General features: G+C 43.5%; 1 protein-coding gene across 2 annotated transcripts in view; it reads left to right on the plus strand.

Annotated features, from left to right (window-relative positions):
- KTN1 (kinectin 1) overlaps positions 1-23,603 on the plus strand; it is a 270,856-nt gene that overhangs the window by 117,494 nt on the left and 129,759 nt on the right. For both annotated transcript variants that reach the window (XM_033950824.1, XM_033950825.1), the window contains exons 16-20: positions 7,090-7,127; positions 17,697-17,787; positions 18,248-18,316; positions 22,313-22,347; positions 22,490-22,580. In XM_033950824.1, coding sequence (XP_033806715.1) covers positions 7,090-7,127; positions 17,697-17,787; positions 18,248-18,316; positions 22,313-22,347; positions 22,490-22,580 — 324 coding nt within the window. The remainder of the gene's footprint in view (positions 1-7,089; positions 7,128-17,696; positions 17,788-18,247; positions 18,317-22,312; positions 22,348-22,489; positions 22,581-23,603) is intronic.

The raw sequence follows: 23,603 nt of genomic DNA on the forward strand, positions 1-23,603 counted from the left end.
TTGCGGAGGCCGTGTTTCCCTTCATGCCCCCTCAACCGGGCTTTAAGAAGTGCCAGCGGTGTGCACGCCCGATCTCTCTCACTGACCCACACAATTGGTGCCTACAGTGTTTGGGTGCAGAGCATCGGGCTGACACCTGCACCCGCTGTGCCACTCTTAAGAAACGCACATTAAAAAATCGGCAGATCCAGCAGAACATCCTTTTCGGTACCGGATCTGCTATGGAACCTGCTGCGACGTCAACGGTACCGCAAAAGGCGGCACCGACTACTTTGACGACGCCCGATCCTTCCTCGGGGTCGCTGGCACCAGGTAAGCCGGCTAAGAAGCCTTCCTACTCCCTTGAGCGTCCACCGGTCACAGTGGCAACGCCGGTCCTCCCAACCTCACGCCGGCCCCGCAAACGCTCCGCCCCGATCTCGGTGAGTGCCTCGTCATCAGCCTCCTCATCGCCGGGGCGTGGAGCAGCACCTATGGAACCGAAAAAGAAAAAAGCGGTACCGGTGCCACCCCTGGATGACCGCATCGCGGCCATACTCCAAGACAAGTTACAGGAACAGCTGCAGCACCAACTCCAGCACCTGTTACCGACTCTCTTGGCACCACTTCTTTCGGTACCGGACCGGCCCGAGCCTCGCACCATCCCACCGGTGTCCACCCCCTCGGTGCCGCTCAACACTTCTATGCCAATCCTCTCGGCTGAACCACTCCGTTCTCATCCTGTGGTACCAACCCGATCTGAGGCCGATCCTCCTCGGGACCAGGAAGGGCACCGCTCTCCCCGGGACCGAGAACGGCACCGCTCTTCCCGGGACCGGGATCAGCACCGGTCTTCCTCTCCCGGTACCGCCTCAATGCGCTCTGGCAAGTCTCTATCTAAGACCCGCCACACTGAACCTCCCACCCAGACATCTCGGCGTGCGCACACTGATATCAGGGACCCAGACTTATGGGAAGAATCCCCACCCGGTACCGATGATGAGGCTTCATCAACGGACGAGGAACCCTCGATGGTTGATACCAGTTCCAAACCTGAACAGTCCTCATTCACAAAATTTCTAAGAGAAATGTCGGCGGTTCTGTCTATCCCTTTGGAGTCCGACTCTAAGAAGTCCCAGGCTTTCCTTGACGCCCTGGACTTCGAACAACCCCCCAAAGAATTTTTAAAGTTGCCCGTCCACGACATCTTACGGGAAACTTTTTACAAAAATTGGGAAAACCCTCTCACGGTACCGGGTGCCCCTCGAAAACTGGATAGTTTATACAGGGTCATCCCTATCCCGGGGTTTGACAAACCTCAACTACCCCATGAATCCTTTCTAGTGGAGTCCACCTTAAAGAAAACCCAGGGCTCCAGTGTTTATGCCTCCACCCCTCCTTGCAGAGAGGGCAGAACGATGGATAAATTTGGCAAGCGCCTTTATCAAAATTCTTGCTTGCCAACAGGGCTAATAATTACACCTTCCACTTCTCCTTTTATATGAAGCATTTGGTGCAACAACTCTCCTCCTTACAAAAGTACATCCCTGAGCGTAAGGTCCCGATTTTTCAACAACAAATTTCCAGTTTGCTCCAACTCCGGAAATTTATGGTGCGGTCCATTTATGACTCTTTTGAGCTGACCTCTCGAGCATCTGCCATGGCTGTTGCCATGAGGCGCTTGGCCTGTCTGAGAGTTTCTGACCTCAATATTAATCACTAAGACCGCCTGGCTAACGCACCTTGTCTTGATGATGAACTCTTTGGGGAGTCCCTGGACTCAACTACCCAGAAACTCTCGGCACACGAGACCAGGTGGGATACCCTAATCAAACCTAAAAAGAAGACTCCACCTGCTCGTCCCTACAAACAGCAGTCTTCCTACCAACGCAGGTTCTCGGCCAGACCGCTTAACCCGCCTCAACAACAACAACCTCGCCGGCCTCGTCAGCAGCACCACACTCAGGCACGTTCACAGTCTCACCAACCTGCCAAGCCTCTCCCGCAGTCAAAACCGTCTCAGCCCTTTTGACTCTTTTCTCCAGGGCATAGCCAGTCTCCCACCATCCTTGCCTCTGCCTCAGCCGATAGGAGGACGTCTTCAACTCTTCCTCAACCGTTGGGAGGTCATCACATCAGACCTGTGGGTCCTCAACATCATTCGCCACGGCTACTCTCTCGACTTCCAGACTCTTCCACCAGACAGTCCTCCCATAGAGTCTGTTTCTCACTCCTCTCAATCCCCCCTCCTCCTGAGGGAGGTCCAATCTCTCCTTCTTCTCAATGCCATCGAAGAGGTGCCCCCAGACCAAAGGGGTCAGGGATTCTACTCCCGCTACTTCCTGGTTCCCAAGAAGACAGGAGACCTCCGTCCCATCCTCGATCTCCGGAACCTCAACAAGTGTCTGGTCAAGGAAAAGTTCAGGATGCTCTCCCTTGCCACGCTTTACCCTCTTCTCTCTCATCACGACTGGCTATGTTCCCTAGACCTCAAAGAGGCATACACTCACATTCCAATCCATCTGACTTCACGTCGCTACCTCCGATTTCAGGTACAGCACCGCCACTATCAGTACAAAGTGCTACCCTTTGGCCTCGCATCATCACCCAGGGTGTTCACCAAGTGCCTTATTGTGGTGGCGGCCTTCCTCAGGTCTCACAACCTCCAGGTGTTCCCATACTTGGACGATTGGTTGGTGAAAGCTCCTACGTCTCCGCTTGTGCTACAAGCCACTCAACACACCATCTCTTTCCTCCATCTCCTGGGGTTCGAGATCAACTACCCCAAGTTGCATCTGCTTCCCACACAGTGACTTCAGTTCATTGGAGCCGTCCTCGACACCACTCTGATGAGGGCGTATCTCCCCTCAGACCGCCAACGGACCCTGCTCCATCTCTGCCATCAGGTGCTCCTTTGTCGCTCTATTCCTGCTCGGCAAATGATGGTCCTCCTGGGCCACATGGCCTTGACGGTCCATGTGCTTCCTCTGGCACGCCTCCACCTCAGCTGAAATCCTATGCTGAAGGAGACATACTCCGCATGCTATTGAATCCTAAGGGGGGGTGTGTGTCTCTAAAAGTTGATTCTGACCCCAGAGCCCCTTTCTTCAAAACCCCTTTCCTTGTGATTTATTTCCTTCAGGAAGGTCTCTACAGGCCTTTTTTGGTGTGATTTTTCTAGCGGCAGCCATCTTGGATTTTAAATGAACTTTTTCCCTTTTACCTCCATGTGCCTCAAAACCCCTCGATTTTGCTCATATCAACTGGGATGGACTCCTCAGACCTTTTTACCCCTAAATCTAATCTAGGGTTTATGAGTCTCACTATGTCTATTAAGGTTCAAGGTGACTTACAATGCAATTTAAGGAAATACAAATTAGTACAGTCCATGGATATCACAGGTGGTACATTATAGTACAGATTGAGCAAAGGTACAATACAAGAGGAAATAAACTAGTAGTAGTGTAAGAGTGGTGCTGCGAGGTATAAGGTGGAGGTAGCTTAGTCCAAGGTCTCGTGGATGATAGTGTGTGTAGTATCATTGAGGTAGTAAAGTGTTTGTAGGCTCAAGGGTCATTTTTCTGTGTTTAGTATGGTATCAAAGAGGTAAATCTTTAGTTTATTTTGGAACATGAGGTAGTTTGGTTCAGATCTGATGATTGTTGGGAGGTTGTTCCATGTTTTTTGTGGCAATATACATAAACATTGTGTTGAAAATACATTTGTATGTGAGACCTTTTGTTGTAGGAAGTTCAAAGGAGCTTACTAAAATTTCAAGTCAAAGAAGACCATAAAGAATTGAATAGGGTTTTGAGTGGCAAGGCAGAATTTCCATGCAGGATGTGGAAGATTATATAGGAGATTTTGAATTTTATTCAAGTAGTGACAGGTAGTCAGTGTAACTGTTCGATATATGCGTTGATTGATTCATATTTTTTTTTGCTTAAAAATAAGTCTAATTGCTGTGTTTTGGATTAGTTGTAGTTTGTGGGTCAGTGTTGTATTGATGGAGGGAGTTGAAGTAGTCAAGCTGTGACAAAATTAGCATTTTTACTAGAATGGCAAAGTATCGTTCATGGATATATGGGTCTTATGAGTCTCAGCTGACTTGTGAAGGTTTTTTCCAGAGATTTGAGGTTCAAGGGATAGGGTAGAGTCCAGTATAACACCCAGTACTATGGAGGATTCATCAATATCTGTTTTAATTCCAGATGGCAGGGCAATGCTATTGGGAGCTGATTGGGAGGGGGGGAGAGATGCAGAACCAGAGGGTTTTGGTTGTGTTCAGTTTGAGTTTAATTTTGACCCATGATTGTATCTTGTTCATGTTATCAGCAATTTATTTTTATGCATCTGGTCGGTTGTCTGTAATGGGAATGAGGAGGAAAAATGTCCTCTGTGTAAGATAACAAGCATTCATTGTTGACAAAAGTAGTGGTACCAAGAGAGCTCATGAATAGGTTGAACAGTATTGGGGAAAGAGGAGAACCCTGGGATATTCCACAGAATGCTTTCCAGCTGTTGGACAAGACTCTGTCCTTCTGTACAAGGCATTCTCTCTTTTCAAGGAAGTCGTTAAACCAGCTTGCCTGTGATTCCAATTTCAGTAAGTTTCATTAGAAGGTGGTAGTTTACAGAATTGAAGGCTGCGGAGATGTCAAATTGAAGAAGGGCAGCTTTTTGACCTGCGCTTAATATCTGTTTAATTTTTGTGGTAAGGGTTAGCAGAAGGAGTTCAGTTCTATGCTGTGGTTTTAATTCAAACTGAGAGGGATGTAAGCTGGACTACTGTTCCATGATGTGAGTTGCTTACAAACATGTGTTTCTAGAAACTTGGTAAGTATAGGGATACCTGCTATGGGTCTATAGTTTGAGAGGATGGATAGGTCAGCATTTTATAGTTTTGGTATGCATGTGAGAGCTATTTTACCCATTTCAGCCGGAAGTTGGCCTTGGTTTAGAACAGGTGATGATTACTTCAGGCGCAGTGGCTAGTAGGTATCCCCCACTGTGCCTATCGAAAGAGCTGCTGCAGGTGAATAACTTCTTTAGAGGAGTCGCTGTTTCGCCTGTTAGTGGAGCGAGGATGTTCCATTTCTGGTCCACTGTGCAAGGGTCATCTGGATTTTCGGAAATGGTGTATGTGCCAAGTATACTCGAATATAAACTGAAATTTTTGGACCAGAAAAAATGGCCCCAAAATGGGGGTCTCTGCTTATATTCAGGTCATCGACCACCCACCCCCTCTTGGACTTGTTGCAGGCCTCCACTTGGCCTGCCGTATGGCCTAGTGGGGTTGGCTGAGACAGAAGGGATCCCTTCCGTCTCTTTTCCTGGCCGACTGTGCCAATTTTTTTTTTTTACCTCCCTCCCATCATCAGGAAAGAGCAAACTTTCTGTGCTCCTGCCCTGCGCTGAGCCTCTCCCTAAATGGCTGCCTCGAGTTCTCGCAGGCTAGTGGTTTACCGGGCATGAGTGACCTTTCCTTGCTCCTGCCTGACGCTGATCCACTCGCTGAATGGCTGCCTTGAGATAGGTTTCCAAGTTACAAGCTCTTTCCTTCAGGGAGCCATTTCTTAGGTTCAAGGAAACAGAGCTTTCCTTAGACATGGTCCCATCTTTCTTACCGAAGGTAGTCTCAGCCTTCCACATCATCAGGAAATTTGCTTGCCAGCTTTTCGCCCTATGAGGTGTTGCATTTGCTGGATGTCATGTGAGTGCTTCTTTGGTACCTTGAAGTTACCAACGAGTTTTGCCATTCGGATCATCTTTTGTTCTTGCCAGTCATGTCAAAGAAAGGGTGGCTGGCATCTAAAGCCTTGATTTTCAAATGGATTGAAAATGGCCATTTCTTCTGCATACATAGGCTGTGGTAAACAACTGATTGCATTGAAAGCACATGCCACTAGAGGAGTTGCTACCTTGTGGGCAGAGACTTGGGCTGTCTCACCCGAGGATATTTTTAGAGTGGCTATATGGTTTACCCTTCATACCTTTTGCCAGCTTTTGTAGGGTGGATGTAGCAGCTGGGAAGGACACCACTTTCGCGGCCTCCATCTTAAAGGCAGGCATAGCAGACCCATCCTAGACTCTGGGGACTGCTTTGATACGTCCCTAATGTTGAGGATCACTAGACACATTGCACAAGAAAGAAAGATTAGGTTCTTACCTTGATAATCTTCTTTCTTGTAGATGACTAGTGGTCCTGAATCCTCACCCTGTGTATGGGCTTTGCCTGCCTTCTGCCTGTGAATCAGTCTGGATTGTAAGAAATTTCTGTCTCTCAGAGGAGCTGAGAAAAAAAAATGATGATGCATAGGTAAATCATCATGACCATACAGTCTGGTTTAAGTTTCTGCTTGATAGCAGGTTATGTAAGTAACTATGACTTCTATGGTCCAGCTATCTTTTTGATGTACTAGGTCCAACGACTTTAATTGTATTTCTCTTCCTGGAAATGTCCAGTTATCTTTTTGATGTAATCCGCTTAGAACTCAAGGTACAGGCGGAATATAAGCCATTAATGTAATGTAATGTAATATGGTGCTGGTTGTACAAGTTTGAATGTTACTTTATAATGTTATTTCCTGTGTTTGTTACAGAGCAGAACAAAATTGTAGTGTGGATTTTTCCCCGTTTTCCTCCTTCCTGTTATGTCTTTTATTACAGTGCTATTTGATTGCTTTTATAGAAACTGAGGGGGCAGCTCCCTGGGAAGGAGGTGGAATTGGAAAACATAATTTACAGTTTTCTGCAGGCAACTTGCTGGTTCAGATACAAGACTCTAGCGTTCAGGATTACTAGACACATTTACAAGAAAGAAGATTACTGAGAAAAGAACTTACTAAGTTACACATGCAAGTATGGAACCTGCTTATGCTCTGCTTATGTGTACGCTGCCTTGTAGTTGTGTAGTATTATGTTAGTAGAATACCACTTAGTGCTCAATCACCACTTACATGTGTGAATGTTAGACTGAAACACGTGCTTGTGCTCTATAAACTTAGCCCAAAAGTTAATAGTTCCGTAGCCATACTATATATTGTATATAAGATTAAAAAACATTGTGCACTTGATATGGGATATTCTGACTTAATCTTTCCTATCCAGGTTGCAACTGCACATGTACTGGAGCAGATGCAAAGAAGGTAAAATAGCACAGAATTTATGTAAGGCAATTAAGTACAAATTAAGAGGGTTTTTATTTGGGGGAGAGGGAGGGTTAGGGGTTTTAAACATAGGGTGCTTTTTTTTTTTTTTTTTGCTTATCCTAAGTTATTCTATTGCCTGTGAATAGTAGTAATAAGTACGGACATATATTCTTTAGGGGAGAAAACCAATCCTTTTTTAAAATCTTTTAGCTAGCTAAATAAACTTTGGCACATGTCATTTTTGACAGCTTGTTTATGCACTCTGATAACTAGGTTGCTGTTTGTTGTCTTGAACCCCAGCAAAATCTCTGTGCTCATACACCAGGTATAAAGATTTCCAGTATGCAGGCGCATATTCCTCCCTGTTGGGCTGTTGTGGTGACCTGCATTAAGCTTAACAAAGCAATTTTACTTTTCTTTTAGCACAGTGTTTCTATGCACTAAGATAACTTTTGATGTAGTAAAGGTTTTTGCACACAAAGAATCTTTTCTTAATGGGAAGTATTGCACTATGCTAATGTTAGCATACATTTATGTTTTATTCCAGGAAAAGCAGACAGCATATTTTCACATATGGGTGACATCATCCACGGAGCCCCGATAAGGACAGCTGCAAAAGTGCATCGGTACTTTAAGAACTTTAGGAAGTTCATGACTGACTGCACTGTGCATGTGCGAGTGCCTTCCCACCCGATGTAGGCACGGAACTCCTCAGTTCTTAGTTTTCTGCGGAGCTAGGAAGTTGGGCTTTCAAATGTACCTTCGTTTTTTGGCCTTTGCCTTCCTGCTTGCGTGTTCTTTTTTTTTTTTTTTTAATCTTAATTCTTTTTGTTCCTTTGTTTCTTTTTCTTTAAAAAAACCAAACTGTGGGAGTAGTTTTTTTCCGTTCATTGCCTTTCGGTGGTTTGACCAGCGGGGCCTCTTTCTCGCCTCAGCCATTGATTTAAATTTGGCTGAGGGAGTGTTTCTGTTGATGTTCTGCCCATTAACGGGTTTTAAAAAGTGCAGCTGGTGCCAAAGGACCATTTCCATCACAGATCCTTGGTCCAGAGCATCGGCTCAGTCCTTTGCACGTTGCTGTACTCTTCCGAAGCGCACCATTAAGAGCCGCATTCTTCAAAAAAGATTTTCAGCATATTGTCAGCACTCTCACCCAGTTGAGGAAGTACATGGTTTGATTGGCTTGTGATATCTTTGAGCTGAAATCCAGGGCTTCTTCTATGTCTGTGGCCATGAGAAGATTAGCTTGACTCGGAGTTGCTGATATGGATGTTAACCTCCAAGACAGATTAGCAAATATCCCAAGTTTGGGGGATGAGCTTTTTGGGGACTCCATGGAAAATGTCACTCAAAAGCTCACTACTCATGAAAAACAATGGGATGCTTTAGTTAAACATAAACCCAAGCCTTCCACAGCAAGACCATTCAAACCTCTTCTTCATATCAGAGGCATTTTTCTGCCAAACCTTCTGCTCCTTCCAGGCCACAACAAAAGAAACAGAAGCAACAACACCCTCAGAAACCTCAAGCGTCTGCTCCTGCTAAATCAACTCAGTCTTTTTGACAGGCTACTCGAGAGCATAGTTGCAATTCCTTTACATCAGCCTCTCCCACAGCCAATTGGAGGTCTTCTCCAACTTTATTTTCATCGTTGGGAGTTGATCACCTCGGACCTTTGGGTTCTTCAGATCATTTGAGAGGGTTACTCTTTATTTTGTCACCTTCCCTCTAGATCAGGGATCTCAAAGTCCCTCCTTGAGGCCGCAATCCAGTCGGGTTTTCAGGATTTCCCCAATGAATATGCAATGAAAGCAGTGCATGCACATAGATCTCATGCATATTCATTGGGGAAATCTTGAAAACCTGACTGGATTGCGGCCCTCAAGGAGGGACTTTGAGACCCCTGCTCTAGATCTTCCTCCAAGAGAAAGTCAGCTTTGAACCCTCACCAGTCCTCCCTTCTTCTTCAGGAAATCAATTCCCTTCTCTTCTTCAATGCCATCGAGAAGATTTCTATGGATCAGCAAAACCGGGGGTTTTACTCCCGCTATTTTCTAGTCCTGAAGAAGACCGGAGATCTCCGACTTATTTTAGATTTCAGAGCCCTCAACAAGTTTCTTCTCAAGGAAAAGTTTTGGATGATGTCTCTAGCCACTCTATATCTCCTCTTGGCTCACAACGATTGACTATGCTTTCTAGATCTTAAGGAAGCCTATATTCCTATCCCCATTCACCTGGCTTACAGAAAGTACCTCAGATTTCAAGTGGCCCATCACCACTATCAATACAAGGTTCTACCTTTTGGCCTGGCCTCCTCTCCCAGAATCTTCACCAAGTGCCTGGTGGTGGTGGTAGCTGCATTGAGGTCTCGGGGCCTTCAAGTCTTCTCCTACCTAGACAACTGACTCATCAAGGATCTTTCATCTCAAGGTGTACTCTTAGCGACAAATCAGATCATACTATTTCTTCAGAACTTGGGGTTCGAGATCAACTTCCCCACATCACAACTTCAGTCATCTCAGAAGCTCTAGTTCATCGGAGCTGTGCTCGACGCCACTCAACTCAGGGCATTTCTTCCTCAACAACGTCGGGACACTTTGCCATCAAATCCAACTTTGCCAATCCAACTTTACCATCAGATCACCCAGCTTCAGTCAATTTCAGCCAGATGCATGATGGTTCTTCTGGGTCATATGGCTTCCACAGTCCATGTGACTCCCCTTGTGAGGCTTCATCTCCGGATGCCTCAATGGTCTCTGGCTTCACAGTGGTCTCAGTTGCTCGACCCACTCTCACAACACATTTCTGTCACCTCGTCTCTTCGACAGTCGCTCCAGTGGTGGATGAACTCTTCCAATCTTTCCAGGGCTCTTTTGTTTCACTCCCCCCCTCATCAATTCTGACCACGGATTTGTTGACCTATGCTTGGTGAGCTCATCTGAATGGCCTTCGAATTCAAGGTCACTGGTCCCCAAGAGAATGTTTTCACATAAATCTTTTGGAACTCACTATGCTCTCAGAGCTTTTCAGCATTTAGTAGTCAATCATGTCCTTCTAGACTGCAGGGACAATCAAATCGCCAAGCAAGGAGGGACGGGTTCTCTCCTTCTCTGTCAGGAGGCTCAGAAGATCTGGCTTTGGGCGATTGCTCACAACATCTTTCTCAAGGCAATCTATATTCAGGGGGAACAGAATTTCTTGGCAGACAAACTCAGCAGAATTCAGCTCTCCATCCTATTTTTCCTCAATGGGGGACTCCAAGTGGATTTGTTTGCGTCCCCCCACAACAAGTTGCACCAGTTCTGCTCCAGACTGTACTTTCCTCATCGCCTGGAGGTGGTTGCTTTTCATCTGGATTGGACACACAAGTTTTTCTATGCTTTTCCACCCATCCCTCTCATTCTCAAGACACTTGTCAAAGCCAAGCAGGAGTTGGCCACTATGATACTTATAGCTCCTTGGTGGCCCAGACAACCTTGGTTTTCCCTTCTACTTCAATTCAGTATCAAAGAGCCAATACCTCTGCCAATTTTTCCATCTCTTTTCACGCAGAGTCACAGTTCATCCCAACCTTTGGTCTTTGCACCTGACAGCTTAGTACCTCTCAGGCTGAGCTCAGCTGATCTTCACCTTTCTCAGCCTTTCAGACTCATATTGGAATCTTCCAGGAAACCGGCCACTCAGCAGTGTTATCAGCAAAAATGGTCTCTGTCACCAGGATCCGAAATCCATTTCTGTTTCCTCAGTTTTGGATTATTGCCTTCATTTGTCTGTCTCAAATCCACATCCATTAGAGTCCATATCAGTGCTATCACTTCCTTTCATCAACCAGTGGATGGTAAACCTCTTACTGCTCAACCTCTTAAGATTCATGAAAGGACTTTTCAATGTCAAATCACCTTCAGTGTTTTGGGATTTCAATGTGGTTCTTGCTAAGTTAATGAAGTCTACATTTGAACTAATGTCTACGGCTCATCTCAAATACCTTACTTGTAAAGTTGTCTTTCTCATTTCTCTCACTTCTGCCAGAAGAGTAAGTGAACTTCAAGCATTAGTAGCAGACCCACCATTTACAGTGTTCCACCATGACTAGGTTGTGCTATGCACTCATCTGAAGTTCCTTCCTAAGGTCAGCACTAAATTTCATCTTGGTCAATCAATTGTTCTTCCAGTATTTTTTCCTAAGTCTCATTCTCATTCGGGAGAAACAGCTCTTCACACTTTGGATTCTAAGTGGGCATTTGCATGCTATCTCAACAGGACAAAGCCGCATAGAACATCTCAATTTTTTGTCTCCTGTGATCCTTAGAAGTTGGGTCATCCTATTTCCAAGAGAATGATTTCCAATTGGTTGGCTGCGTGCATCTCATTCTGTTATGCTCAGGTTGGGCTGCAACTGGGGAGTTGAGTCACAGCCCATAAAGTTTGAGCTATGGCATCTTCAGTAGCTTTTCTCCGCTCTACTACTATTGATGAGATCTGTAAAGCAGATACTTGGTCCTTGGTTCATACTTTCACTTCTCATTACTATCTGGAAACTTTTTCCAGGTAGGATGGGCACTTTAGCCAAGCAGTATTACAAAATTTGTTTTCCTAAAGGCCAACTTCCCCCCCATCCCATTCTGGTTAGCTTGGAGGTCACCAAGATGTGAGAATATGCTGCCTGCTTGTCCTGGGATAAAGCACAGTTACTTACCTTAACAGGGACAGCAGGCAGATATTCTCACAATCCTCCCACCTCCCTTGGTTGGCTTCTTAGCTGGCTTATTGAACTGAAGAGCTGTGCGCCTATGTTGGGTGGAAAGGCACTTATGCATGCTCGGTGTAGTCAGTCATGAACTTTCTAAAGTTCTTAAAGTGCTGATGCACTTTTGCAGCTGTCCATACCGGGGCTCTGTGGATGATGTCACCTATATATGAGAATATCTGCCTGCTGCCCCTGGATAACACCTGTTACAATAAGTAACTGTGCTTTTTGTACTACTGAGCTGCATTTGAAGTACCTTTTTAATGTAGTAAAGTGCATTAAATTTTAGTACTTTTTTCTTCCAACTTAGCACTGACTTTTTTTTTACTTTACCTCCAGAGAAGTAAAATTTTTATTTTAGTAGATGTTTGTGGAAGTTTAAAGAAATCAACCAGGAAAGACCTAAGAATGGAGATGAAATTCCCAATTTGGGGTTCCTCAAATCTGTGTTCTGAATATTTTTGACACTTTTATCATTCAAAGGGAAAGTCATCATGACATTCAGTCTCCGTAGTTCCAATATGAACTGTAAACAATAAGCATATTTGAACATCTCATAATGGGAAAAAGTCAAGACATATCAAGTATAATTTATAATTCTTTGCTTTCACATCCCCCCAATGCCCAAAGTATCAATTATCTTTATTTCCTTATGTACCTTTCCCATTTCCCCATTCCTCCATTGTCTTCCTCATCTTTCATTCCACCCCTCTTTCAACTTCCTGCAATCCTTGTTTAAATGCCTTCATGTATTTAACAAGTAAAGGCAAAGCAATGATCGCTTTAAGGACCGAGTTGATGTGAGCAAAAATTTGTGTTGTTACCCTGTGAACACTTTTTATAGATACACAGATGTGCACATATGCACATGAACACTCTCAGATAGATTGGAAAGAATTCCATTAGCCATGCTTTGTGTGTATTCCCTACTTGTTCACCTGTAGTTTAACCATGTTTATAGCTACTCTGAATTTTACTCAGCTACTGGATGTTTAGCAGAGCTTAGAGGGGACATTGCTCCCCCTAATTGAGCACCACTCTTTATTAAAAAAAACTAACCAACCAAAACAACAAAACCAAGGACAATAGAAGCACTTTTAATCATAAAAGGGAAGGACTCCTTCACTGTCTACCAGCTGCCTACCTCAGTATCCCTGGTACTAATGGTATTATGCACACTGTATTTAATTCAGAGAATTATGTATCAAAAGAATTTGAGTAATGCATGCCAAAATAATACAATATATTAAATAGAATAGTATTTGCAGTAATCTAGAAATATATGGAGGTACTTTAACCCTTGGATCTCAATCAGCCCTAACTCCTCAGTTCAGCATCTTCCTGTTGGCCATGTGAATAGTTCAATAGCACTGTAACAGAAATCCTGAGGTTATTGGATATCATAAAATGAATTACCAATCAATATTTTTGATAACTTGCCAAATGTCCACCAGGCTTCTGCTCTGCTGGTCTTTAATTTACTGTTGGGTAACCAAACATGTTTGGAATAAGTATTATCTGTACCTAATAATTAGAGCAGTAGACTGAGAACCAGGGAAGCCCGGTATCAAATTCCACTACTACTTCTTGAGATCTTGGACAAGTCACTTGACCCTCCACTGCCTAAGGTACAAAACTTAAATTGTAAGACTTTTAGGGACAGGTAAACGCTGGGCCTGAATATAACTTGCATTGAGCTACTACTGAGAAAGAGATATGATGCAAATCCAAAATCCAGTACCAGGCATATTATGAAGTAATACAAAATGCTGCAGATGTCACTCAGGATAATAGCACTGACTTACAGAAATCACACAACAAGGGCCTACCTAGGAAAAAGCAGCATCATTAACATTATGGTGGGCCCTAGAACATTGGTACAAATATTGGAAAACTAAACAAGCCAGATTAATACATATCAATTCTGCACAGATAATCAGTGCTAACAGAAAACCATGACTCCTTCACCTATACCAAACACAGATAGACCTTGCCCAGTATAGAATAAATAACCATAACTGAACCCCCAAAGAAGCCACACTCTGCATGCCATGAACATTAGAGAAAAAAGACCCAGTTATGTATGTCCCTCAATGCTATGCAAAATATAGACGACATATATAAATTTCAAAAACTGACATAAATAAACCAAAAAATAGAAAATAAGATTCCATGCTATTGATACATTTTCCAGTTAGATTTCAGAGGCCAAAACTTCCTTCCTTAGGTTAGGACATTAAGCTGCTGTAATGGTGTCTTGTTCTTACCTAAGGAAGGAGATTTTGGTCTCTGACAGTTAGTGAAAAATGGATTAGTATTACAATTAATCTAATAAAAAGATATCACCTTATTTCCATTTTCTCTATATATTTATTTATCCAAAAACCAGAATGGCACATTGTTCAACATTTGGCGCTCCCTAACCACTAAAAATGACTCCACCCTTCTTTCCTCATCTCCTTCAGCCGAGGTCCTAGCAAAATTCTTCAATGATAAGATCTCTACCTTAAGGCGCTCCTTCCCGCCCGCAATCTCCTACAATTCTCTGGTGCCCCCCGAACCCAACCCCACCCTAGCTGCTCTCAACCCCATCCCTGCCGACAGATCCTGGACTGTCTTCGAGCTCATATCTGATTCTCAGACCCTTAAACTCTGCCTCAAGTTAAAATCATGCAACTGCATCCTGGACCCATTTCCCTCCTACCTATTTGAGAAAATCCCTGCACAGGCCATCACATCTCTTACCAAACTCATAAATTCTGCCCTATTATCAGGCCTATTCTCCACTGAAATGGGACACATCGCATTGACCCCTTTACTGAAAAAAGCTGACCTAGACCCCTCCATACCATCCAACTACCGTCCAATAGCAAATATCCCTCTCCTCACCAAACTGCTCGAGTCTATCATATCTACCCAGCTCTCTTCCTACTTAGAAAGATTCTCCATCCTCTTACCTTACCAATATGGCTTCAGACCCAACTTCTGCACTGAATCCCTATTGGCCTCTCTAATCTCTAAGGTTCAGCAACTGCATTCTCGTAACAAGTTTGCTGTCCTTCTACAATTCGACCTCTCCGCAGCTTTTGACGTTGTCCACCACGACATTCTAATTTTCCAACTCTCCGAGATAGGCATTAGCTCCATAGTTCTTGATTGGTTCTCCAAATTCTTGCGCTCCCGCTCTTACATGGTTAATATGAGCGGCACCTCATCCTCCCCCTGGACCCCGACTTGTGGTGTCCCACAAGGCTCACCCCTCTCCCCAATCCTCTTTAACATTTACATGTCCTCCCTGAAACTACTCCAACTATCCCCCCTTGAAACTCTTTACACTTACGCTGATGACATCCTCGTCCTCCTTGAGACCGACTCGAACCTCACTAACCTCTCCACGAACATATCCTCATGCATAAAGAACCTCCAATCCTGGGCATTCACAATGCATATGAAACTAAACGAGTCCAAAACAAAACTCCTTTGGCTCGGCCCAAAATTAGACCATCTACCTTCCTCCATCCCATTGTCCTCTGGCCCCCCATTACAGCTTGAGTTCTCAAGCAAAGTTCTGGGTGTCACCTTAGACTCTTCTCTATCCTTCAACGAACATCTCCAATCCCTGGTGAAGAAATGCTTCTTCAGCCTTCACATGCTAAGGAAAGTCAGACCCTATTTTCACCAAAAACACTTCGCAGTCCTAGTACAATCCATCATCCTCTCCAGATTGGATTATTGCAATTCTATCTACCTCAGCCTAACCAAGAAAAGCCTCCACAGACTTCAGCGGATTCAGAACGCCGCAGCTAAGCTTGTTTTCGCGAAAAGCAAATTTGATCACGTCTCACCACTCCTGTCTAAGCTCCATTGGCTCCCAGTAATCCCCAGGATCCACTTCAAATGTGCGTGTCTGGCCTACAAGATCCTACATGGCATCCTTCCTGCCATTATCCCTCTATCCTGGAACTCCCCAACCCCTACTTCCTCCGGATCCTCCCAAATTTTTAAACTATCCTTCCCTTCCATAAAAGGTATTTCCCATGTAGGCAAACTTGGGTCATCCCTCCCCTTTAGAATCACTGAGATCTGGAATAACCTCACCTCCCCTCCCCTCTCCGAACCTCAAGCTCCCTCCAACTCTTCCGCAAACACCTAAAAACCTGGCTATTCTCAAAACTGTAACACTTCCCCCCTCTTAGGCCTCTCACCTTCCCCCTTTACACCTAACTCTTTAATCTCTCCACTGTAGTTCCTCTCTCATCTTTCTTCCTGTAAACCGTGCCGAGCTCCGCATTCGTGGAGATGGTGCGGTATATAAACCCAAGGTTTAGTTTAGTTTAGTTTATTAATCTTTATTTTTACTTTAGGAAAAAGCAATTTGATAGCTATGTTAATAAAGTTTCCTATTTTTCCTTTGTTGTCTGTCCATTTTCTTTTTGTCTAATTCTGTTGGTCCTACTTTTTGGTTTCTGTTTTCTTTTAATTCTCTTTCCAGGATTTCCTCTCCATTTGTCATTTTTCTCTCCTTATTTTCCTACTGTTTTGTTATATTTAATTCTTTCTATTAAGTCTTCATTTCCCTCTTTTTCTTTGTCTACTTGCAGTTTTCAGTCTTTCCCTCACTTCAGCTCTCCTATTCCACTTTTTTCTATTCCCCATTGTTTTACTATTGTTTTTCTCTCCCCCCTCTCCCACCTGGCATTTGCCCTCTTTCTATCCCACCTCCTGCATCTGGAGAAGCAGCAACAGCAGGAGGGAGGTGGGGAATCAGTGGGGGAGCGAGGGGAGAAGATTGCTCCAGACGCTGTGTTTTCTGAGGGCAATAGTGCCAGTGCCTCCCCTCCTCTTCGCGCCCCTCGCATACTTCTTTAAAAGTTCACTGGTGCTAGCAGCATCTTCCACTTGCTACTCGTGTCGGCCTTTGCTTCCTTCTGATGTCACTTCCTGGTTGCGGGACCAGGCTGTGACGTCAGAAGGGAGCCGAGGCCGGTGCAAGCTTTAGCTGGAAGGAGATGCTTGTGCTGGTGAACATTTCAAGAGGTATGCGGGGGAGAAAGGTATGTGTGTCAGGGAGCACTCAAGCATTAAGAGTAGAGGGGTGCTCAAATGGCGGTGAAGAGGAAGGCGGTGCATGATGCAGGCTGCAACTGCCCTGGGCGCTAACCTCCCTTGCTACACCACTGTGGGGAATGTTCTTCTGTGCAGCAGTTAAAAAAGAGTTACTCGGTCACACAAATTAGAGAGAACGGTGGGACCAAGTACTCGCACTCTCTCCATAATAACCCACAGGTTGTGAGTCAATTTATCCATCTTAATATTTCAAAATTTTACAAACCATGTTGACATGATAGGCTGGGTGTTCATTTTCCAGTATTTATCCTCAACTCATCTGACTGAGAAATAGTAACCACTGGGCCTGCTTAAACTTGAGTGCCCCTAGCATGAATACCTTTATAGTTAAGGGTAGCTCTGTTCTCAGAATTAATATACCCTGTCAGATAGACAAAATATATTTGTGTGTAGGTCCATTAAATATGTTTAAAGCCCTCTCACAGGCAACACAATCTCATTTGTTGAATCTGTCTGTCTGTCATTTCTGTACCTGACTGGGGAGGAAGTACACCTGCATAAGTATTTTCATGTCCATACATGAAGATATTAAAAATGTAGAAGAGTATATCCATGTCCTCCCCCCAAAGAAAAAAAGCTTTCTTCCCAAGATCTTAGTGTCCTCTCCAACACAGAAATCCACTCGTATCAGTGACATAGGTAAGCAATCATTTGTATCTGTCTTACATTGTTTATTGCATCTATTTGCATAGTATTGGTGAAAAAGATGATAAGATAAGAACATTGGAAGAGCAGTTTCAAAATGAACACCTTCGTCTTTCGAGCAGAGTAGAAGAATACAAGGTAAAGAAGCTCTTGTTTTCTGCCTGTAAAGTAGCTCCATTGATTTCTCCAGGGTGGTGGTGGTGAAATTTTTGTGGGACATAGCAAAATAAGTTTTATGAATATCACAAAGTTTGGTAGAATTCAATTTTTGGTCTGAATTTATAATGTGAGGCAATGCTTGTGATGGCCTTTTCATTATGCATCTTGTAGCTGGTATATAGAATGGCTGGTGGAAAATTGTTAAACAAAATCATGTTCTGTGAATGTTTTCTAAATTCCTTTTCACATTTCTTTGTAAGGTTAAGACAGGACTTTTTGGATAGGGGTATTTTCACAAAAACCATTGTTTGATAGAGTTGCTTTTATGTATTTCATTGCTACAAATGCTTTATAGTCATAGCTTTACTCCAGGTTTGCATGTCAAACTTGTGTGTTTTTTTAAATGGAACACATTGGTATCTTGTATTTTCTGTTTCAGGCTTTACAGAATCAAAACACAGCTTTGCAAGCAGAAATTCAGAAACTGCAGGCTCAGTTGTTTGAGCAGGTAAATATTGCTAGGACTTGAACAATGCATCAGCTGTGTGTCACTGGCTTTGAACTAAGGGATCAGCAATATTTATGACTTGGGGTGAAAAAAATCAAACAAAAACCAATTACAAACTAAAAAAACCTGTCAGTTTTACTGTTAGCAGTTTTCATGTGTTACTGTCCTATTCTCTAATAGAAATGTACTTTTGGGAGGGGGAGGTGGGGAATGGTAAGAATTCTTCATGAAATGCTTCTGCTGTTTGTACCATGAGCATTTTCAAAACGTGTAGATACTCTGATTTTATATCATTTTGCTCATGATACTAATGATGCAGTGCAGTCTGCAGACCAAACAGCTGGCTTGCCAGTTGAAATGAATGTGCAAGCATGCCATGTGATGGCACACCTGCTGAGGATTGCCGACCCTCTGTTTCTGGATTCACAGTAGTTCCCAGCCAGTAAGTCTTGTTGGTTTTAAATTTTGTCCTTTCAGTTCTCAATTGTTTAATGTTCTACTTGTTTTCAACTGAAGAAAAATTCTTAGAAATTCCAGCGTTTGCTTATACAGTTCTGTAAAAGCCAAGTTGGGCTATATTGTGTCACAGAATTATTAGCATGATTGAAAATGCCTTGTCTAAGTCTTGAAACCAGAGCTACACTCAAAATACACAATGGGAACCTACCTTTGTGAATGTAAGCCTGAACTACTCAAAAGATTGATAGTTGTTGCCAAAATCAGACCTTATTATTAATTTTTGACTTAAAAGGTGTATTAATAAAGTCTGATTTTGGCAACAAGTATCACTTCTGGTTTCTGCTCCTTGATGTGTGATTGGCCACTCTTGGGTCTAGACAAAAGATAAGAACATTAGATCATAAGAATGGCATTACTGGATCAGACCAATGGTCCATCTGGTCCAGTATCCCGTCTTCACGGAGGCCAATCCAAGTCACAAGTACCTGGCAAAAACCCAAATAGTAGTAGCATTCCATTCCATCGATCCAGGGCAAGTAGTGGCTTCCCCCAAGTCTGTCTCAACAGTAGTCTATGGGCTTTTCCTCTAGGATCTTGTCCAAACCTTTTTTTTAAACCAGCTACATTAACGGCTCTCACCACATCCTCTGGCAACACATTCCAGAGCTTAACTATTCTCTGAGTGAAAAAATATTTCCCCCTTAGTTTTAAAAGTATTATTCTGTAACTTCGAGTGTCCCCTAGCCTTTGTAAATCTTGAAGCAGTAAAAAATTGATTCATTTGTACCTGTTCTACCCAACTCAGGATTTTGTAGACTTCAATCATATCTCCCCTCAGCTGTGTCTTTTCCAAGCTGAAGAGCCCTAACCTCTTTAGTCTTTCCTTTTATGAGAGGAGTTGTATCATCTTTGTCACTCTTCTTTGAACTTTTTCTAGTGCCACTATATCTTTTTTGAGAGGAGACCAGAACTGAACGCAATAATCAAGATGAGGTTGCACCATTGAGCAATATAGAGGAATTATAATATTCTTAGTCTTGTTTACCATCCCTTTTCTAATAATTCCTAGCATCTTGTTTGCTTTTTTGGCTGCCGTCGCACATTGGGCGGAAAGTTTCAGCGTATTGTCCACAATGACACCCAGATCTTTTCCTTGAGCACTGACCCCCCAAGGTGGACCCTATCATCCGGTAACTATGATTTGGATTATTATTCCCAATGTGCATCACTTTGCATTTGTCCACATTAAATTTCATCTGCTATTTGGATGCCCAGTCTTCCATTTTCCTAAGGTCTGCCTGCAATTTTTCACAGTTCGCATGTATTTTAATAATTTTGAACAGTTTAGTGTCATCTGCAAATTTAATCACCTCACTCATAGTTCCAATTTCCAGATCATTTATAAATAAGTTAAATAGCACCAGTCCCAGTACAGATCCCAGCAGTACACCACTATTTACTCTCCTCCATTGAAAAAAAATGACCATTAACCCTACCCTTTGTTTTCTGTCTGATAACCAATTCTTAATCTACAGTTCAACATTGCCTCCTATCCCATGACATTTTGTAGTATCCAGGTGTTCTTAAGGAAGCTTTTGAGGGGAAGACAGTTTTAGTTTGAGTACCTGGTTCTGTGTTTATAAATGACCTAGAAATTGGCACAATGAGAGTGAGGTGATTAAATTTGCAGACAATACAAAGTTATTCAGAGTAGTGAGGACACAGAAGGATTGCGAAGACCTACAAAGAGACATAAATATACTCGAATGGGCCGTGAAATGGCAAATGAGATTCAACGTGGATAAGTGCAAGGTGATGCATGTCGGTAACAAAAATCATATGAACGAAAACAGGATGTCCGGAGCTGTACTTGGAGAGAGCCCCCAGGAAAGAGACTTGGGAGTTCTTGTAGACAAGTCAGTGAAACCGTCTGCGAAATGTGTGGCGACGGCGAAAAGGGCAAACAGAATGCTAGGAATGATTAAGAAGGGATCACAAACAGATCTGAAAAGGTTATCATGCCGTTATGCTAGGCCATGGTACACCCTCTGGAATACTGCATCCAACACTGGTCGCCGTACATGAAAAAGGACATAGTACTACTCGAAATGGTCCAGAGAACAGCGACAAAAAATGGTTAAGGGACTGGCGGAGTTGTCGTACAACGAGAGACTAGAGATTCCAAATAAAAAAAGAAACTGGGCCTTTTTTCCCTTGAGAAGAGAAGACTGAGAAGGGGACATGATAGAAACATTCAAGATATTGAAGGGAATTGACTTAGTAGAGAAAGATAGACTGTTCACCCTCTCTAAGGTGAAGAGAACGAGAGGGCACTCTCTAAAGTTAGAAGGGAAAAGATTCCGTACAAATATAAGGAAGTTCCGGAGACTGTTTTGGGGGATGCACCCTTCAGGGATTCAAAACAAGGTTGGATAAGTTCCTACTGGAACAGAACATACGCAAGTAAGGATAGACTCAAATAGGGCACTGGTCTTTGACCTAAGGGCCGCCATGTGAGTGGACTGCTGGGCACGATGGACCACTGGTCTGACCCGGCAGCGGCAATTCTTATGTTGTTATGTTTGTTGTGCTTTTGCTTTTTTGATTTTAGATGTGTTGCAACATATGGAACCCATAGTTTGCAAAGTACTTGTAATGGGACTGTCGGCCAAGTCTCTTCCCTGAAGAAGCCCTTTCTGGAAACGTCAATCGCTCCTCCTAAACTTACTTGCTCCACTTCATCACTGACGCTGAAACCGTGGATTGAAGACAAAGTTTTATTTTATTTTTCTTTCCAGCTTATGATTTATCTTTAATCTTATCTATTGTTTTGCCTTTCTATCATTTAAATTTCTCCAGAATTCTACTGTGCAACGGCTCCCCCTTCTGCTTCTATTCCTTTCTCTCCTCTCTTCTACCTTCCAAAGTATTTAGATCAATGCTGTCTTGTTAAAATGTTTATTTTATTTTTATTTTTCCTCTAACTCTACTTTTCACTTCTCTATTACCCTCCAGGTACTTTAGTTAGATTGTGAGCCTTCGGGACAGTAAGGGAATTTTTCAAGTACCTTTCTTATTTCTAATCTTAATGTATATTTTCTGTAAACCGCTTAGAACCTAACGGATGTAGCGGTATATAAGAAATAAATTACATTACATTACATTACATAAGGAAACCACAATTTGGATAGATAGCACAATCTTCTGAAAGCCTCTTTAGCAGTTTGTTGGATAAGTTTTAGCTGTTTGGGCATAACTTGAGATGTGATAAGCCTGATCCAGTCATCAAGGAATTTGTGCTTGTTGCCATTATCAGGATCTGCATTAAGACTTGCTAGATTTTTGCTTCCTCTATCACTGCAGACAAGACCCAAAAATATTTTATTAGAAGATTGGAGTCTAAGAGACTAATACTGTTCTTTTTACTCAAGTGCTATGACTGTTATACCTAAGTATCCCAAGAATAATCTTTTGCAAGTCTTGTAGTATGTGATTAGTATTATAAACCTGACCAGTTTCTAATTATTTTACTTGTAGGCTAATAAAGAACTGATAGAATGCATGCAAAGAAGGTAAGAGTCCTTTTCTAACTTTTGATCAGCCTTGTAGCACAGTTTTATAAGTATATCTTTACAAAGTATTAATGGTACACATAAATTGCCTATTGAGCTTCGAAGCCTAATGTTAACACTAGCTTATTTTTTTATTCCACAGTATTGAAGAAAAAGAGGAGAAGATAAAGACTGTTGAAGAACTGCTTGAAACTGGGCTAATAGAAGTGGCTAACAAAGAGGAGAAGCTACAAGTAATTAGCATTTTTGTGAATGATTCATTATAATTCTTTTAAGAAACTTGGATTGTGAAAATTCTGTTGTAAAAACGATTTTCAAAGTACAGTGGTACCTTGGTTTACGAGTGCACCGGTTTGCGAGTGTTTTGCAAGACGAGCAAAACATTCGCAAAATCTGCGCCTCGGAAACCGAGCGTGCCTCGATTTACGAGCGCTCCCCCCATGATCCGCCCCCCCCCCCGCAAACCGGCACCCCCCGCTCGCGTCGCACCCCTCCCCCCCGCTGCGATCCGGCATGCCCCAGGCACCCACCCGATCACATTCCTTACCCCCATTTGGCACCGGCACCAATGCACAGGACATGGCGGTGCCCGAAGATCTGCCTTCTTCTTCGCACTGGGCCTTGAGCATCTGCACATACTCAAGGCCTTCGGGTTCTCGTTCTCTCTGAGATTCTCGGATCTCCTAGAATCTCGGAGAGAACGGGAACCCGAAGGCCTTGAGCATGCGTAGATGCTCAAGGCCCAGCGCAAAGAAGAAGGCAGATCTTCGGGCACCGGCATGTCCTGTGCGTTGGTGCCGGTGCCAAATGGGGGTAAGGAATGTGATCGGGTGGGTGCCTGGGGAATGCCGGATTGCGGCGGTGGGATGTGCGACGTGACTGGGGGGGGTGCCGGAACGCGGGGGGGGGTGCCACGAGCAGGGGGATGTTTTATCACTTGTGGATGGGGGTGAAACGAGCGGGGGGGATGGCGGATCATGCGGGGTCCTTCATGAGTGGGGGGGGGGGAGCAATGCCAGTTCTTGGGGGAGTAGAGTAGCGCTGCTGGCCTTGGGGGATGGGGTGGGTGGGAACGAATCAAGCGAGTTTCCCTTAATTCCTATTGGGAAACTCGCTTTGATATACGAGTATTTTGGTTTACGAGCATGCTTCTGGAACGAATTATGCTCGTAAACCAAGGTTCCACTGTAGTTGGTAGAATTAGTTAAGATCCCATAGGAAAGAATGTTTGCTGTATTCAAGTAGCACTTATCCAT

The sequence above is a fragment of the Geotrypetes seraphini genome, chromosome 7 (genome assembly GCF_902459505.1).
Source record: "Geotrypetes seraphini chromosome 7, aGeoSer1.1, whole genome shotgun sequence".
Classification (NCBI taxonomy): Eukaryota; Metazoa; Chordata; class Amphibia; order Gymnophiona; family Dermophiidae; genus Geotrypetes; species Geotrypetes seraphini.